Below are 18,472 nucleotides of genomic sequence, written 5' to 3' on the forward strand. Positions count from 1 at the left end.
AGCCACAGAAGCAATTATATTCCAAGGCAGAAAGAAACCAAGAAGCAGTCTATTTTGGAATAATCTTCAAAACTAGAATATCATTCTTTGGGTCTTTGTCTTCCCTGTGCAGGCTTGAGTTGAGTCTAGATGCAGACATTTGAAAATCCTTGCACTGGATAAAAGATACACCAAAGAGTCAATGAAGAAGCCAGGTGAGGACAGTGGCCTTCTTAGCCTGCTCAGGAGCCAGGGACGCAGCAGCTGACTTAGAATGTGCAAGGTCCATTGGGAAGAGGTTTTGGTTTGTGCACAGTCTGTGGGTCTGCTTTCTCTAACACACCGCATTGACGTGTCCACTGAGCCAGTCATGGTGTTGCACCAATGGTGAAGCCTCCAAAGACTTCCTGCCAGGACCCTCCGATTCTCACCCGGAGCCATGGGTGTCTCCCAGGGTTCACAGAGAGTGCCTCAAGGAGATGTTTATAGAGTGCTTTTGGAGAATCACCAGTGCTGGAGTCTCTTAGTCATCAAGATGACATCCCGGATGGGAAATGATTGAGTAAATAGTGTAAGTAGTCAATAGTTCATTCTGGAGAGCCATGAACAACTGCGTCCAAAGGGTGCAGAGAAACACACAGCACAATAGGAGTCCAGATACTGTACAGAGAACTGTGTAATATCATGACAAAGAGGAACCTGTATAATAATATATTTAAGATGCACAGATTTATATGAAATAATTCCAAATGTGTAAAAATTACTTTTCTAGCTTCTTTACAATAGCATCAGCATTAATCTACTCTGGGAAGATAAACAACCAGGAGGGTGTTCTTCCTATAATAAGTGGCACTGTGCAATATTAGTTTCTCTAAGATGCTTAGCTTCTTGGGAATGGATGGCTGTACCAGTAAAATATTTTAAAATCCTAAAGGAAAGCCCTTTCTCTGTTAACCTTATTAATCTTGCAATGAAGTCAGAATACTTTCAGCCCTGAAAGTTGGGATGCACAAGGTGATTCAGTGGCCACTCCACCTGTGCCCAGTTCTTCTCCTGGCTGATTCAGTGTCACTTAGCAACACCATTCTGCTCAAGCTCTAGAGGCCACTGTCAACCCATTACCTCAGCAAAGGATACTGGGAGAGTGGTGGGGCAGGATGAGCATTCTTCCCATTTGACTTCCTCCTCTGAACATCACAGAGCTTGTGGTGTGAGCTACATTCAAGTATAGTGTTTCTTAGCAAGCTATACAGCACAAAAGGCTTCAGGAAATGGTCAAGAACATGTGTCTCATGACTGAAATAAACCACTAGTAAAAAGTAAATAACACTGTGACTTTTGAATCACCGTAAGGTATTCACAAGACCTGTTGATTTCTTTAAATATTTGTAAAATTGTTCCTTGTGAGGACTATTGGCAGCTAATGGCTGTTGGAGGAGGACACATATTTCCTCAGTGATGTTGCCACTGTGGCAGTAAATAATGTGCTACATATGCTCAAGCAGCAGTTCTAATTAAACTCAAGGACACACACACACATACACACACACACACACACACACACACACACACACACACGTGCGCACGCGCATAAGGATATGATCATCCTATGGGGCCTTCTGGGGTAAAGAAAGTTTTCAGTGGAAGAGGGATGGGAGAAGGCAGTGGTGTGAAAATGACTAAAATTCATTGTATACCCATGAGGCTGTCAACAATAGACAAATTTAAAAACTTCAAGCCAATCAGTGGGGCTTCTGGGCTACACTTCAGGTTAAGACTATCATTACATCACTTGGAAGTTCAGTTCCACAGCTTCTGGATATGTGCTTCTATGGAGGTACATCCCATAAAGTGTGGAGATTTTCCAGTTAACTGCCCCGCTCAAAAAGTTGTCGGGAACCCCATGATCTAACACCTTCAACAGAGTAGCTTTAAAATTGCTTGCTAAATAAGAGGGCTCATGAAAGAACTGGAACAATACAGCTAGCCACCCACCCCAAGCTGAGACTGCAGGACCTTGGTTCACAGTCTCCCCTTTTGAGACTCTGGATCTCTCAATGTCCTGGTTCTCTGTTACATTCCCAGGTCATAGGAGAAGACACATATTTCTTTTAAAAAATCTTAAAAATAAATTGTTAATCTGTTTTTCCCCAAAATGAACCAATAAGCCTTTTCAGATTCTGAAAAACGCTCTCTCCTGAGAGCCGAGTTTAGATGAAGCAGCCCAGGTCTCTCTCCAGGGTCCTGAATTTATTCGCTATTTTCTCTGAGAGTCTGGGAGTCAGCTCTTCCCACATTCACATCCAGCTCCTTGGTTGTTTTTGATTGCTTGTTTGTTTCTGTATCTTTTTCATTTTTTTAATTTGTAAGAGGAAAATCCAATCCAGACTCAATAAGTCTTGTTTTAAATAATCCAAGAATATCTTCACCCCCAGCTGAGACCTCACTGTTTGCCCCACCACCTCTAGTCAGCTTTGGATCCCACCCACCAACAGCCCAGTGGATACAAAAGGGCTTAAAACAATGCAAACCCCTCTGAGTCATAAGTGGTGTGCACATGAGCCCAACTGTGTAATTTATTCACAGAGCATCATGATGAAATGCTAAGGCTGTGATCAACCCTCGTCTTCTGGACATCTGATTGTTCAATAAATAAGGCAGAACTGGCTCATATTGTGAGTTCATTTTAATACATTTTAAAGTATGGGAAGACTTATAAACAGGCAGTCTTCCTTTTGGCAAGAATCAGTCTACCAGGCCACATTGCTGCCCATGCTACTAGCTGGACACAGACATGCTATGTACTGAAGGAAGGGCGGCTCTTAGGCCGTTGGGGTTCTCGGACTGCATGAGCCTGCATTTCTGAGCTCTTACAGCACCCCCAAGTGGTGGCAGCCAGCTCAAAGTTGCTCCTTGTCTGGGGTTTCCGGGTGACTGCAGAGGTTTGATTTCTTCTGTACATGTTTGGTTGCTTTTCATAGATGAATGAATTCATCAGAGGGACACCAGCCTGAAAGCTGAGAGAGCAGAGTGTGCACTGGACTCTTGGCTTGTAATGAAGGAGATGCTGTCCCAAGAGAGGCTGCTGCTGGAGCTGGGGCAGGAAGAAGCATGGGGAAAGGAGAGCAAAGAGAGGAGACTGTGAGACTGTGAGATGTCTCTCTCTCTCCTGCCTCATACTCTTCTTATGGGTGATGCAAAGAACCACAGCACCTAGGTACAGTTCAACATCCGTGCAAGCAAAGCTACAGGACTTAGGCTTGAGTCCTATAACCCAACTTCCCTACCATCCTGTTTCAACCCCAGACTCTCTGGAGGGTCTTTAAAAGATACGTTGTAGGGGTTGGGGATTTAGCTCAGCGGTAGAGCGCTTGCCTAGGAAGCACAAGGCCCTGGGTTCGGTCCCCAGCTCCGAAAAAAAAAAAAAAAAAAAGATACGTTGTGCTTGTTGGCCTGTCCCCTTATGACAACAGTCAAGGTCAACAAATGTGAAATAAGGGGTAAAATTCGCATTCAAGGCAAAGACCTTAAACATCCTCTCCCATATGCAATTCTAAAAGGAAGCACTGCTGAGGAAATAATAGAAGACACATAGATGCGTTGAGATCAGTTTCCTCCCGGATACCTTGGATATGACAGTCTATGCATATCCACCCAAGTTGGGATTTCTCCCATTGTTTGGATACTCATTCAGATAACCGGGTTTGAAAGCCTGCCTGGCCTGCCTGCTGTTTGCTGGGAGGACATTTCAAGGCTGTGCTGTCTTCTTGTGTCTCTCAGCAATTTTAACCTAGCAAATGTGCCCAGTCTTTAGAAACTGTAGCATATATACTGGGCTACCTGCATAACTAGGCCAGGATATGTATCCATGAGCCACAGGTTAGACGTGCCTGATTGTACTGCATTTCGAATTAGATTTTACAACACCATGTCAAGGTGTATATTATAGAAGCGTCTTCAAGGGCGAAGGGCTTATAAGTCTGAAAAGTCTGGAGTGCTAGTAAGTGTCAGAGTTTTATTTTGTGTATATCTTAATAACTGCTTATGGAATTTCATTCTTGCACACAGTGTATTTTGATAATATGCATTACCTTAATTCCTCCCAGATCCTTTTACTCCTTCTAACTCTGTCTGTGGGACAGTGGACTGTGCCTGGAAACTTGGTAAAGTTGAGCAGGTTGAGTCCCTGGCACCCAGGTACCTACCTGAGACAGTAGGTGGCTCCTGCTTCCTGTCAGATTCCTGGCCAGGAACACGTGCCCCACATCCCACATAGGAAACATGACCTGTGGTCACATAGCCCAGGACAGAGTTCTCCATGCTAATGAGGTACCCAGAGGCCCTGAAGGTTTAGCCAATAAGCATCCCTTCCCAGATATTTCTTCCTGAAAAAGGTATTTAATCTCTGGACCACCCTGAGAAGGTGGTTTGCACCCATTTTCCACACTGAACAATGAATAAACAGTTTGGAAGCAAGGGCTGTCTCTTTCGTCAGGAACCGCCATGGGGAGCATGGCGAAGCCTTTGCCCAACAGAGCCAAGTTTCAAAACCTCCTAAAGAAAGCCCCTCTGTGCTCCCAAACAACAACTGCCAAGCTAAGGACTTTTTCAGATGAGCTAAGCTGGAGAGTTCCCCTCCCCACAGCCCTGGGCTTGTCCTCAGCCCAAGTGCCTCTTCTGTTCTAGGCTCTTCTGAGACTTCCAGTGGCAGTGTCTGGATGTACAGTAGTCTGAGAACTCCCAGCTCTGGCCTCATTGTAGGCCTGTGGACCTTCAACTCCATTCCCGACTTCCTGTGGCCCAACAGGGTCTGGATGTCCAGGAGTTTGGGAGCCCCAGCCCTGGGTTCCTCATCATGGGGCCTTCGAACTCACTACCCTCCATTCCAAACTCAATAAGTTTCTAGCAGTGACTGGATCTCTCTCTCTCTCTCTCTCTCTCTCTCTCTCTCTCTCTCTCTCTCTGTGTGTGTGTGTGTGTGTGTGTGTATGTTAGTAAATATGTCTCATTTGTGGCTGAGCACTCTATAGATTATTCTCTCTAGACACTGAGCAGTTGTGAGTTCCTGCTTTAACTGCCCACCACTGCACAATTTCTCTGATGAGCTCTAAAAGTTGCTATGATTCCTAAGTACAGAAGCGGTTAAGGCCATGGTGCTATTCTCCAGTCATGTACTCCCCCTGCCTCCCCCCAACCCCCGCACTCTGTCCTGTCCAGGGCTGGCATTCCTCTGTGCCCCATCACTCCTGTGTTAGCATACCCCAAAACTGGTTCCCACCCCTTAGAATATGCAAGAGGCTTTCAACACTGAAAGCCACTTCCCTCTGCATGCTTCTGTCGAGGGAATTACAGAAACCAAGAGAAGGTCCGCAATTGGAGAAGGGACATTTGGAGAGGAAAAATTGCCTTAGAAGGCTGACTGCATGTGACCATCGTCTTAGTTAGGGTTTCCATTGCTGTGAAGAGACACCATGACCAAGGCAACTCTTATAAAGGCAAACCTTTAATTGGCACTGACTGATAGTTTCAGAAGTTTAGTTCATTATCATGGGGCAGGCATGGCAGCATCCAGGCAGACATGGTGCTGGAGAAGGAGCGGAGAGATCCACATCTTGATCTGAAAGCAGCAGAAAGAGACTGGATCCCTCACTGCATGGAGCTTCAGCATAGGAGACCTCAAAGCCTACAAGCTCAAGGCCACACTTCCTAACAGTGCCACTTTGCATGGGCCAAGCATTCAAATACATGAACCTATGGGGCCAGACTTATTCAAGCCACCACGGCATCTACCTTAACTTGAGAATAGGCATTCTGCTTGGTGGACCCAAGCACACAAGTGGCAGGTGGTTAGCGATCAGTATCAAGTGATGGTTTTGTGATCCAGGTTCGTTTATTTCAGAAAGCAAAACCAAGAGGTTTGGTTTTCTTCAAAGTAGCCATGCAAAGGCTTCCCAAGAGCTTTCCAGAGGATTCTGCACACCTCAAATCTAAGGCCAACGAACCATAGATGCTGTCTTTCTACAACCTGTCCACTGTGAAAAACTAGGTCTGATAAATACTAGAAAGAGGGCATTCTTTTTTATTATTATTATTATTATTAACTTGAGTATTTCTTATATACATTTCGAGTGTTATTCCCTTTCCCGGTTTCCGGGCAAACATCCCCCCCCCCCCCCTTCCTTATGGGTGTTCCCCTCCCCACCCTCCCCCCCATTGCCGCCCTCCCCCCCGACAGTCTAGTTCACTGGGGGTTCAGTCTTAGCAGGACCCAGGGCTTCCCCTTCCACTGGTGCTCTTACTAGGATATTCATTGCTACCTATGAGGTCAGAGTCCAGGGTCAGTCCATGTATAGTCTTTGGGTAGTGGCTTAGTCCCTGGAAGCTCTGTTTGGTTGGCATTGCTGTACATATGGGGTCTCGAGCTCCTTCAAGCTCTTCCAGTTCTTTCTCTGATTCCTCCAACGGGGGTCCTGTTCTCAGTTCAGTGGTTTCCTGCTGGCATACGCCTCTGTATTTGCTGTATTCTGGCTGTGTCGAAAGAGGGCATTCTTATGAACCAATAAGAAGAATCTGTGATGGGGGGAGGGCAGCTAAAGGCTTCTCCATGCCTCCTTCTTTGGAGGGTACAAAGTAGAATCCAATTGAGCATGGTGATGAATATGATTTTCTCAACAACTGAGGAAAATGGCTGGAGAGATGGCTCAGCAGGAAGGATCACCTGCAGATCTTTCAGAGGACCCTTGGTCATTTCCCAGTACTCATACCATGGGGTTCATGACTCCCTGAAACTCCAGTTCTAAGTCTTTGGCACAATCTTCTAACCACCATGGTCATATACATTTGTGTGTGTGTGTGTGTGTGTGTGTGTGTGTGTGTGTACACAATTTTATAAGTGATCAAAGATAGCAATGTGAGGTAGAACAACATGGGTGGCTTCTGGTGAGCTTCTTCTGGTAGCTACATAAGTTAATTTTAGACATTTTATCAGTCCACTTTCATTCAGAATAGAAAGCAAGGTTGGGCGTGGCTTAATGCTCGGATGCTCTACACATCTGAGATGCCATCATCGTCAATGGCTGCATTGTACTCTGTGGAGAAAGGTACTTCTGTGTTTTGTCTTAGAATACCTACAACTTCTGTGTTCTATTTTATGCTGTATCTTGAATGTGATAATTTTATGTTACAAAGATAAATCGCTTACTTAAGAAATGCTTAATGACTTGACTGTACTGGAAACCCCAGCACCCCTGATGCCACCCCCACTCATCTCCATCTCATTTGGAGTTGAGCCTGGCTGAGCAGTATCAGAGCGCTGAAAGACAGCTGTAAATATGACTTCATTCTTCCGTGACTTTATCCCAAGAAGGCTAGAGTCCTTCAAAGCCCTTTTTGCAAGTGTTAATTTACCCAACTTTCCCCACAGAGATAGAAAGGGCTCTGTGGAAATGATGCCATTTGAGTATTGTTGGGTTATAAAGCAATGTAATGGTGGTGACTGTAGGTGGGATGCTGAGGGGACTGAGGAAATAGGGCTACTAGGAACTCAAATCAAGAGGCAGGAACAAACGGGACCCACCTCATCCTATTGTGGTGCAGAGTGGATCTACTTGTTGCCCTCTGTGAGGAAAAGAGCTGTTCAAACTGCAGGCTTACATGACTAATGGATTTATTTAGCCAACAGGCAATTTCTGTTTACCTGTCAAGCAAAATATAAATATAAGTCATTGTAAGGGGAATTACTTTTTTGCGTTCCAAATTACTATGATTTGAAATGCAATTAGCTGTTTAGACAAATCAGTTTTAACCTTTATGAGGAGGAAACTGTTGAGCAGTGGGTGGAGTAGAATGGATAGGGTTGCAGTCCACCGGATTGAATTACCCACAAGAAATGGGCAGCTTCCTTTCGCTTTTATTGTTCCTAATAGAATCTGTTTTCATTAAGGAGAAGCCACCAGCTCTCTTTACAGGCACACCCACATATGCATGAGTCAGGCTATGCACTGACAGCTTTTGCTTTTATTCACGAGGATGTGACCACATGAAGCATACATGTGCTTCACTACCAGCCCATGAACATGAGTATTTACTATAGATACTGGGTGCCACCTCTGTCCACACAATGCATTGAAATTCAAGGAAGTCTACTGAGCTAGCTCAGACGGCACCAGCCATTGCATATCCTGCAGGAATGTCATGGACATTTGGAGTGGTTCTTAAGTGACAGTGAAAAATGTAATGACATTGGATTTTTATTCTGAACATTTTAATGGACTTTTACAGAGCAGGTTCAGGAAAATTAAGTTCATAGAAGTCGGTTTTCAACTTAAATATGTAAATTGGTTTTTAATTAAAGACAGGTTTTCCTTATTGAATTAACTAAACAGCAAGGCCACACAGAGGTGCTGATAGCTTCTTAATGGAATCTGTTTGAAAGTAAGCCTTTCCCCCCTTTGCAGTTCTCCCGCTATCTCTGCCAAATTGCATGCATTTTGGCAGAATGGGAGAGGCTCTTTGGTTTTGAAGCACAATGTCAAAATGTCTCTTGAGAAAGGCATCAATAGGAATGGATTCTTCCCTTTCACTCCAGAGGCCAGGTCAACTCAAGGACAAGATAGTCATGTCCTCCATTCTGGCATGATTTTGAATGAGCCACTGAGTTAACACCACGTCAATGAGAAAAGGGCTCTTTTTTAGTTTCTCTCCCCGGGCTGGATAGATGGTTCACTGAGTGAAGGTGCTTGTTGCTCCATCCGATCACCTGAGTTCAATTCATGGGACCCACATAGTGGAAGGAGAAAACTGACTCCTGCAAGATGTAGCCTCCACAGGGATGCACACATAAACACTAAATAAATATAATTAACCTTCAGGAGAATCCTTATTGGATCCTTTAAGGATATGGGTCTTTTCTTGAGAATACAGAGCTTGGAGACTCATTCAGTATACCTTGGCACTTCAACTTGCCTAGGGTACTTCTTACCCTTGAGTGGTCACTGGGTTTTCACAGAGGGCCATTTCAGAACAGATCTCAAGCTGTCCGTCCCAGCTCTTCGTTTGGATGGGTCTAGAATGGGTATAACCCTAGCATCTGTAGAATGGGTATAACTCTAGTACCTGTATTCCTAATATGTCCCCAGTGGAAGCTGGTGCAACTCTACAATCCTCAGTGAGTTGACAATGACCACACTGTAAAAAGGCAGGCTCTATAAAGAACACACCTGCAATCTGGTCGTTTCTGGCAGTCACATCCTGATGAGACCAGCAGTATCTGTAAACAAATGGAGAAGCTGCATCCTTCCATTTTTTAAGGGACGTATGAGAGTCTACTCCTGAAAACCATTCATCTGATAGAGGCCTGTTGTCTGGTCTTCATGGCCACAGGTTTGGTTTAGTTCATCATTTCCACTTCACAGCACAGCAAAAGCAGCACATAGTAGGCATTCAGATACTTTCTGAGCAAAGACATGAATTGCATGTAGTGTTACGAGGAACACTTTCAGTGGGTGCACAGACTGGGCTGCTGTTGCTGTTGTTGTTGTTTAGTTAGCTATCAATCATGGCATGCTTTGTAACAAATTAGCCCTGAATGCAGCTGATTATACATGAAGTTATCCAAGTCTTGGTTCTATGCTAATGAACTGGAGTTTGCCTGCTCCACACTAAGCACAGCTAGATGCCTTTCTCTGTGCTTCTCTAATGCATGGCATGACCACAGCTTAGGAATTGGGTCCAGGTACAAGTGGCAGCAGCTAACAGGGGGCAAGTGTCCTTATGGTCTAAAGGTCAGTCAGTGACACAGGTGCCCACCAGGCCTCTGCCTGCAGCATGCTCATTCCTGCATGTCAGTCACATAGCCAATCCCAAGGTCATCGGTCAGGCAAAGGTCATAGCTCTGAAACTCTTGTGGGTGAGAGGATGTCTGCTAGCTAATAGCCCAGTCTGTCATGGTTTGAGTACGGAAATGATGGCTTGCCTCAAAGATGAATCGTAAGGCTACAAATAAATGGCTTACAATTAGAGTCCTGTGTATTCAACTTTGCTGAGGTCTCTTACTTTCTTCCCAACCCCTCCTCTCCAAAAATGAGCAGTTGAAGAAAGCATCACTCAAATGCAGAAAGAATTGAAGAGAGATTAAAACTTGGCTGGTTTTATAGCAAGTTTTTAATTGAGTTAAAGTAAGTCTTTTTCTTTAAAACATATTGATATTTAAATATGTTGAATAGTTGAGAAATAGTTAGATTTCCACTTTGCCTTTCAGACTTTCTGAGTGCAGAATTTACCAACTCCTTTGTGTGATTATGTATGTCTGTCCCTGTTGGGAATCTGTGCAGAGTCTACAGCCTAGCTCCTTCTTACTAGTCATCTTGTAAAAGCAGGCAAATGATATATATAGCAGAAGGAGGGTTGGTGATCTGAAGTTAGGAATGTGCTTCTCCTGTGTGTTTTAACACTGTGGATAGCCAGTGTTTGTGTCACTTATCAGAGTGCTCTTATCTGAAAGTACAGATGCCTAATGCCTCAGGAAAGAAGCTCCTTCAGGGTGTGCTACTGTGGCCATTTTGTATCTCCAATATGAGTGGTCAGAAAAAGTCAGAGTCTTTTGAGGTTCCTTTGTTGTCAGTTTAAAACATCTGTAACATCTGCTGTGTTGGGTGATGTCTCATGCTTGTTTATAAGCCTGTTCCAGGGAACAGTGTGCACAGACACAAAATCGTAAGGCACAGAGAGAACAGGCAGACATTGGTTTTAAACAGTAACAAGGAGCGCAAATCTTGACTAGAAATAGTCCACAAATAAGCCAATATATTTCATCCATTCACCATAGTGCAGCTTAAGCCTCACATCTGCCTTTCTAGGCAGAAAGGTTTGTTTGAATCTTTCCCCTGGTTATTTAAGGGTTTTATAGTTTAATGTTTTTGTTCCACCTGTTCTCTCTCTCTCTCTCTCTCTCTCTCTCTCTCACTCTCTCTCTCTCTCCCTATAGATGTTTGTGTGTGTGTGTGTGTTCTTGTGTTCTATAACAGGAGGTCAGACCACAACTTGCAAGAATCAGTTCCATTGTACTGTGTGGATGTGGGGATTAAACAAAGGTTATCAGGCTTGGTGGCAAATATGCCCACGTAACTGCTGAGCCTTCTCAACGGCCCTAGAGTTTTTACTTCACAAACTGGATGGCCAAGGCCAAGTTGAGCAAGGGTACTTTGACCTGTTTCCTCCCAAGACACTACAATCTGTTCAAAAGCCGCCTGGCTTTTTTCCCTCACAACACCTCATTCCTTATGTTGTTGGGGAGGGGTTCCCAGATACCAGACTTGATTAATTGCATGTCATAAGCAACAAGTTCATCCTTCTCCAAATCCCTGTTACCCCCCTCACAGTACAGTATTGGCCTGCTCAGTCGTACAGTGCTGCAGCCTCGACATGTATGGTGCAGTTTGCGTGCCCACGTGTAGGGGAAGACTGGATCTGCCTATAAACTACCATAAGTTCATGGCTTCACAGTCAAAACATCCCTTAAAATGGCCCTGCGTGCTTTGTGCTCACTGCGGAGGGTAAAAAGAATGTGGCCAAGTTGTCCACTTAGCTGTACGCCTCCATCCAAGGGCGTCAAGGGATGCGCTGCACACACATAGCTCTTTCCAGCTCCCGGACCTCTGTTTCTTTCAAGCCAGACTGGCCAGGCTCCGTCTCCTCCCCCTCCCATCTTCTCTGTTTCTCCTTGTTCTTACTCCAGATTTGCCTCTCTGGATAGAAAATTTTACTTTAATTCTTTCCATGACTGTATGTTTTTATGGCTTTTTGTTTCGTAATAGGAATATGCTATATTTTCAGAGTAACTTAATTTGAATTTTAAACTTTGACCAAAGTTGAATATTTACAGATTCATCAGAGAAAAGTAAGTCTTGAATGTCGAGACAAACTCACCCTTTCTATCAACTTATTGAAGTCACCATTAAATAACCGATTCAGTCTTGGTGCTAGCGACATGGCCTCAGCTGTTAAACACACGTGACACTCTTAAAGAGGACCTGAGTCGAGATTCAAGCACCCATGTCAGGATGCTCACTACTGCCTGTAAGTCTAGCTCCAGGAGATCTGACATTTCCAGTCTCCAAGGCACCTCCTTCACATGGACATGCTCATGCAGAAACACATAATTACAACGAAAAGTAAAGTAGCTCTTTAGAATTCTATCATTACTTCACAATGTTTAACAAGCTCTTATCGATAAAGTTTTGGACACAATAGCCAATATGATTTCTATACTTTGCACAAGTGTATTAACATATCAAAGTTATTGCACCTTTTATAGAACTGTGACCATGTGTCCTTCATGGTAGTAAAGTCAGAATCCTCAGCTGCAGTGGATGTGAACCCCTGCAAGGCCCGTCCTAGCAGAGCAACCTTCCTTGTGAAGGTCTGGGAGCCAGGGCTTCCTGGATGGCACTTTTAATGTTCTTATAATCATTCAGTGATTAATGCGAATGTGGTATGGTGGGCAGCGTTCTCCCACCCCAGACTTTCAGTGGTGCTCCACTGAGCAAGTCCTGCAGCAGCTGGAGTGCAGCCTGAAACGCTTTCTGTTTCTTCATGAAGAGGAATGTCTCTCATAGGCTTTCGTACCCGTGGATTCGAGGTGGACCCAACAGCTGTGGCTCACAGGGTAGGCCAACAAAATTCTATAGAAAACGAACCTCTGCGTTGAGAACTTGGGAAAGAAAGGCTGGAAGGAACGGTAGGCAGTTACAGCAGAAGCCAGAGTTAACCAGTACAGCACAGCTTCCTCCACCTGAGGGCTCTGTAGGGGGCTCGCTGCGCGGAGCGCTGGAGGTCCTCTGCCTGCCAGTCCTTCTGAGTTGCTGTCTGCCCTATGTTTTTAAATTTCTCAGCATTAACTGGGAAGCTGGAGAGGCTCATGGAGCACCACGGGGTGGAGGGTGAAGTCAAATGGACTCACTGTGCGTGCGTGTGCGTGTGTGCGTGTGTGTGTGTGTGTGTGTGTGTGTGTGCGCGCGCGCGCGCGTGCGTGTGTAGTGGGGGCAGCTGAAACTCTGGGCAGTTGTTAGAATTCCTGTGAGTCTCTTCAAAGTCCCAACCCATGGTGATGTTGGGGCAGGGAATGAGATAGCTTTTCCAAGTTTAACCACAAAGGTCTGCATCAGGGGATGGAGGAGGTGGAGTAGCCAAAAGCCAGTAATGGCCAGAAGCCCAAGAAAAACATGGGTTCCAGAAGCCTACAGGGAGGAATCAGGAAGCAAGGAGAGGGAGATGGCAGACACGGCCTAGACCAACAGTCAGACACAATTTGCGCATCTCTCCACACGGGGGCACTTGAGCACGCTCGAATGCACCAAAATGAGTTTGTTATTGGAAGCCCTGTGTGCTGCACAGCACTTAGTGTCAAAGGGTCCCTCTCACTGCATCTCAATGCCAAAATGGGGTGGAACAAGGTTTGGAAAGGTTGTTGACCTCCAAGCTTTAGCATTTCCCTGTATTTACACAAAAAAAGGCAGGCTGGAGCCAGAAGTACCCTGGAAAGGCGTTATTCCTGAAGCTTGAACTGGGCCTGACCAGGAGTTCTGTCGCCTGTTCTAGACTTGCCCTTCCTTCTTCAGAAGATCAAAAGAAAATGGATTTTTTTTTTTTATCCTAGGTGATGGAAGGAGGGCGGGTCCGGGAACAAATGTTTCCCTGCGCCTACTCCTTACAGGCCTCCCTTCTTTTCCATGGCTCCTTCAATGCCCTTCAACTGCATTCCTACCCCAGGATCTCCAGGGTCTTTGTCAAAGTTAACCAAAGACCCAAAGCCAGGAGAACATTACCAGGTGGAAATACCTGCTCTCGCCCAGCTCTGAACCCCCACCTCCAGCTTCCTGGGACTGGAACTCGCCAGGTGCCCTCACCACAGCGGGAGCTGGGTACCCTGCTGAGAAGGGAGAGGAGGAGCTGCAAGGGGCCAGGGCGGGACCTGAAGATGAGCTGGTATCTAGGTGTTGCCAAATAATGGGGCCTAGACATCCCCCCTCCCTTGGTGTGCTTCTGGTGTTTTCCCTTTCTTCCATCTCTTTGGTAAGGCCGAACGTGGCCGTGGCAAGGACTTAAAAAAAAAAAAAAAAAGCAAAGCAGAAAGAGAAAGCGATCACTCCGACCCCTGGCTTCCGTGCCGCCGGGGAGGGGGCGGAGAAGCTGAGCCAGGCAGAGTCGCTCAGCACCCAAGCGACTCGACTCGCGAGTGGCGCGGAGCGGCAGGGCTCGTCTTTTTTCTTTCTCCACCGCCTCCTTTTCCCCCCTTCTCCCTTTTCTGCTGGAGGGGGTGGGGAGAGGAAAGAGAGACAGAGAGAAAGGAAATTTTTTTTCCGAAGCATCCTAACCAGTGAGCTAGCGCACAGCGGCGGCCCATGGCTTCGCTGTACCAAAGGTTCACCGGCAAGATCAACACCTCGCGCTCCTTCCCGGCGCCCCCGGAGGCCAGTCACCTTCTGGGTGGCCAGGGGCCGGAGGAGGACGCCGGCTCGAAGCCCCTCGGGCCGCAGGCGCAGGCGGTGGCACCTCGGGAGCGCGGCGGTGCTGGTGGCCGGCCCCGGTTCCAGTACCAGGCGCGGAGCGACTGTGACGAGGAGGACGTAAGAGCATCGTGGTGGGTGGGTGGCGGGGGTGGGAGCATCGGCGGGATGCACAGGCCTGACGAGTCCTAAGGGTCTCGGGGTCCCCTGCGTCTCTCTTTGCGTTCTCTCCTGCTGTGCAAGAGCGTGTTCAGACTCTCTCCTTGGCTCCTGAGCTCAGTCACCAAGATCCCGAGCAGATCTGTGTGGTGGTGGTGGCTAGGAGTTGGTAGCTGGAGCAGGAAGGGTTTAGGAGCTGCGCCTGCTGGGATGTGGACTATGCTTGGAATTCGCTAGATGCGTGGATGTCTGTTTGTACCCACAGCCTGCTGTGGTTCTCAAGGAGGGAATTAGATGTGTGTATGCTAGGAGTTGTGTTTTAGGTTTATTTTCCTGCTTTACGGCTCAGGGAGCAGCTAGTTCGGGCTGCTTTTATCTTCCTACCACTTGTCACTGCAACTATCCAACCGAGGGGGCCCTTCTCTCCTCTCCACTCTGCCCCCTTTTCACTGTCCCCAGACACCTTCTCTCTACACCCGTAGGATTAGACCTACGGTGCTCTTTTTAAAAAGTCCTAGCTTCAGAGCCCAGGCCTAATACAGCTCTCACCGCGCAAGCTGATGGGTGGCAAGCTGTGGTCCAGCAACTCTACCTGGACCATGCTCCTTCCTTAAGAAGTTCTCAGATCGGTCTCTTACTCTTGAGGCTGGAAGTCTGGGCTTCAAAGACTGAATTTGCATATCCACCTAGTAACCAAGGATTCTTTCAGGGTACCGGTGGCCACAGAAATAGGTCAAAGGTCTTGTACTGATACCTCCCAGCAGTCTGTGTCACTAGGGCTTTTAGGGACGGAGAATTTAAAAGGCAACTCGCAGGTGAGCCCTCAGGCAGGCAGGTCTGGTTTGGCTGCAGCAGCCTGTAGAGACCAGCCCGTAGAGACAGCTGTGCAATGTCTGCGGGGTTACTGGGGTTCCTTTTCAGTGTGGTTCTGTAGCACCTGGGTCACTGCACAAACCTCTTAGTCTCCTTCACTCTTACAGCGAAGGGCAGCACGTCACCCTGGAGGGACCAGGAAGTGTGACCATGAGACATGTAGGGTCTCATGTAGCAAGACTTTAGTTAAGTTTTGGTGCAAGAGATCTACAGGAGCGATAATGTTCCCATGAGTGTTGGGGTCTCAAGTGCCACATCTTACATGGGAGGCCATGCTACCGTTAATTGTTGGTTTTGTGTTGTTTTATGATGACATAGGGACTGCCACAGTAGTGACAGGAGTTGGTGCGAGACCCACCCACAGCTATGCACCATGCATTTTTTTCCTGGTCATTTCCAGAGTCCCCTGGCTATAAAAAGATACCACAGACCAATGTTCCTCACTCCCCTGGACCAGTCTTGAGGAAAAGGGACAAATTATTGACACCTGGTTTAAAGAACTAGAATTCTTTGAGGGTAGTATTGAGCAATAAATAATTCTGGAGGGTTCTGTTTACTTAGCATCTTGTGGACATAACTGGGTTGCAATTCAGGCAAGAAACACACACACACACACACACACACACACACATGCACACACACACTGAAATCTGGCTTAAAAGCTTTGGATTATGGGTCTGGAGTGAGTTTGCTTTGCTAAGCAGGCTCTAGATGTCGCTAGCAGAAAGGACAGACAGTGCAGGGAGCACCAGCTGGTCTCCGCCCATCTGGATTGGGTCTGTTTGTTTGTTTTTTAAGATCCTAGTGCAGAGCTGGCAGCTCCCTCTTTTCATTCTGATACACAGCTAGAACTGCTTCTCAGGCACGTCTGAGGGCAGCATCAGAGCAGGGTATTGGAGTGTGACATCCACCATGAGAGTTCTGAAGGGTGCCTTCCTCCAACTCAGATACACCAAGTTCCAACACTTGGTGTCCTGCAAAAACCAGAAATGTGTATTCATATGCAACCATGCACATGGGCATTGGTCAAGTGTGTTTAGGGTTCTGTGGTGTATGTTTTTCCATTATTAGGTTATAATAAGCAAATACCCTTTCTACAAAGTAGCAGTTGTGTGGGATGAAGAAGCATGGAGGGGGGTGTTCATCGGGAGTTTTGTAGTTAGTACAACTGGCATGTGGAGGAGTCATGATACGTGAGTAGATTTTAGCTGCTCTAACCACAAAATCAACGCAAATAGTCATGTGAGGTGATGAACAGGTTGGCTTACATTCTCATCAACCTTCTCACTTCCTATATGAGAAGCACCATGGTATTTACCTCCAGTGTACACAAGGAAGCATTAAGTTTCAGATGTAGAGTTGAACTAATAACATAAAGTTAAATGTAGCCTCAGTTTTAAAAATTCCCTTTTGAAAATTGGCAAAACATTTACCAAGAGACGCAAATAAAACCATCTTTTTTCCAAGAACAGAGGCTACAGTTTGCTTACAATTAAAGGTAACTGATAAAGTTCTTGTGTTTAAAAAGACTGCTAGATATGTCTCCTGTTACATACCACCACCCCCTCAAAACCAGAAAGCAGATATGTGACTGTTTTGGACCACTTTGCTTTGCTCAGGAACACGCTGTGTGTGTGTGTGTGTGTGTGTGTGTGTGTGTGTGTGTGTGTGTGTGTGTGTGTGTGTGTGTCTTTTTCCCTGAGGAGCTCAGGGATCCTCTGGAGCTGTCCAGAGTGCTGAAATCTCTCCGCATTAGCTCATAGTAAAATCTCCATCGCTTGTGTCTGAGTGAGCAGTCTGGATACTAGACTGGTGACCTCATCCTGAATCTGTGTTCTGCCAGTCAGGCACATCTGTTGCAGTATGTAGTGTCTTCGTTGTCTTTCTGTTGCTGAGATAAAACACTGAACAAAACCACTTTGGGGGAGAAAGGGTTTATTTAAGTTTACAAATCAGGTCATAATCCATTACTAAGGAAAGTCAGGGTAGGAACCTGGAGGCAGTAACTGAAGCAGAAGCCAAGAAGTAACACTTCCTGCTTCTCATGCCTTGCTCAGTCTTTTATCTTACACGTCCTAGGGCCACAGTCAAAGGGTCACACCATCACTTTGGACTGGGTCCTCCTACATCAATTGCTAGTCAAGAAAATGCCCCACAGAATAGCTGACAGCCCAACCTGATGGACAAATTCTTCAGTTGGTGTTCTTTGTCTCAGATGACCTGAACTGGTAGTGTCCTGTTGCCAAAAACATACAAACAAACAAAAACTGCAGTTTCCCTGTCCCAGGTATCTGATGCTGGTAAGTCACATATCTTTAATATGCATTAGGTTTTACATTATCTTGCTCTTAGACCCAGAAATGGAGAAGGGAGATAAAAAATTGTATAGTACATAAGCATGTTCACAAACAAACATAAAGACTAAGAAAAGACTCCACACGTAAAGAGCTTGCCACACAAGGACAAAGACCTTCTTATCCCTCGAACCCATATAGAAGTTTACCACAGTAGAGTACCTGACTAGAATCTCAGTGGTCCTATATAGGGATAGGTGGTAGAGTGAGGAGAGTCCTCAGAAGCCTGTGGGCTGGATATCCTGGTGCATGCCATAGCAAACGAGGAGAGGCACTGACTCAAATAAAGTGAAAAGAAAGGAGTAACATCTGAAGCTGTTCTCCAACCTCCAAAGACGAACTGTGCTGCACCCCTGTTTTCCTGTCTGTCTTTCTTTCTGTCTGCCTGTCTCTTATACATTCTTTAAAAATTAAGTAAAATAAGAAAGTATTTGCATGATTGAGAACAGGTGACTTCTACAAAGTTTAAGATAGTGTGTAGAGACTCGCCCAGATAAAAATCTAATAAAATGTGCACAGACACTCCTACACTAACATTAAGGGTCTAGTGGTGAACAAAGAAATAACCCAACTGCATACACTATGACACTGTTTATAATCAGT

The 18,472-nt window shown here is 45.9% G+C and overlaps 1 protein-coding gene across 3 annotated transcripts in view; it reads left to right on the plus strand.

Annotated features, from left to right (window-relative positions):
- The window catches only part of Dpp6 (dipeptidyl peptidase like 6), an 877,415-nt gene that overhangs the window by 219,648 nt on the left and 639,295 nt on the right, over positions 1 to 18,472 (plus strand). The window contains exon 1 of one of the 3 annotated variants that reach the window (XM_032907168.1): positions 14,189 to 14,603. The exons of the other annotated variants lie outside the window; for them this stretch is intronic. Coding sequence (XP_032763059.1) covers positions 14,379 to 14,603 — 225 coding nt within the window. The 5' untranslated portion in view covers positions 14,189 to 14,378. Of the gene's footprint in view, positions 1 to 14,188; positions 14,604 to 18,472 lie in introns of those variants that run through there. 3 annotated transcript variants of the gene reach the window in all.

Source organism: Rattus rattus, chromosome 6 (genome assembly GCF_011064425.1).
Source record: "Rattus rattus isolate New Zealand chromosome 6, Rrattus_CSIRO_v1, whole genome shotgun sequence".
Classification (NCBI taxonomy): Eukaryota; Metazoa; Chordata; class Mammalia; order Rodentia; family Muridae; genus Rattus; species Rattus rattus.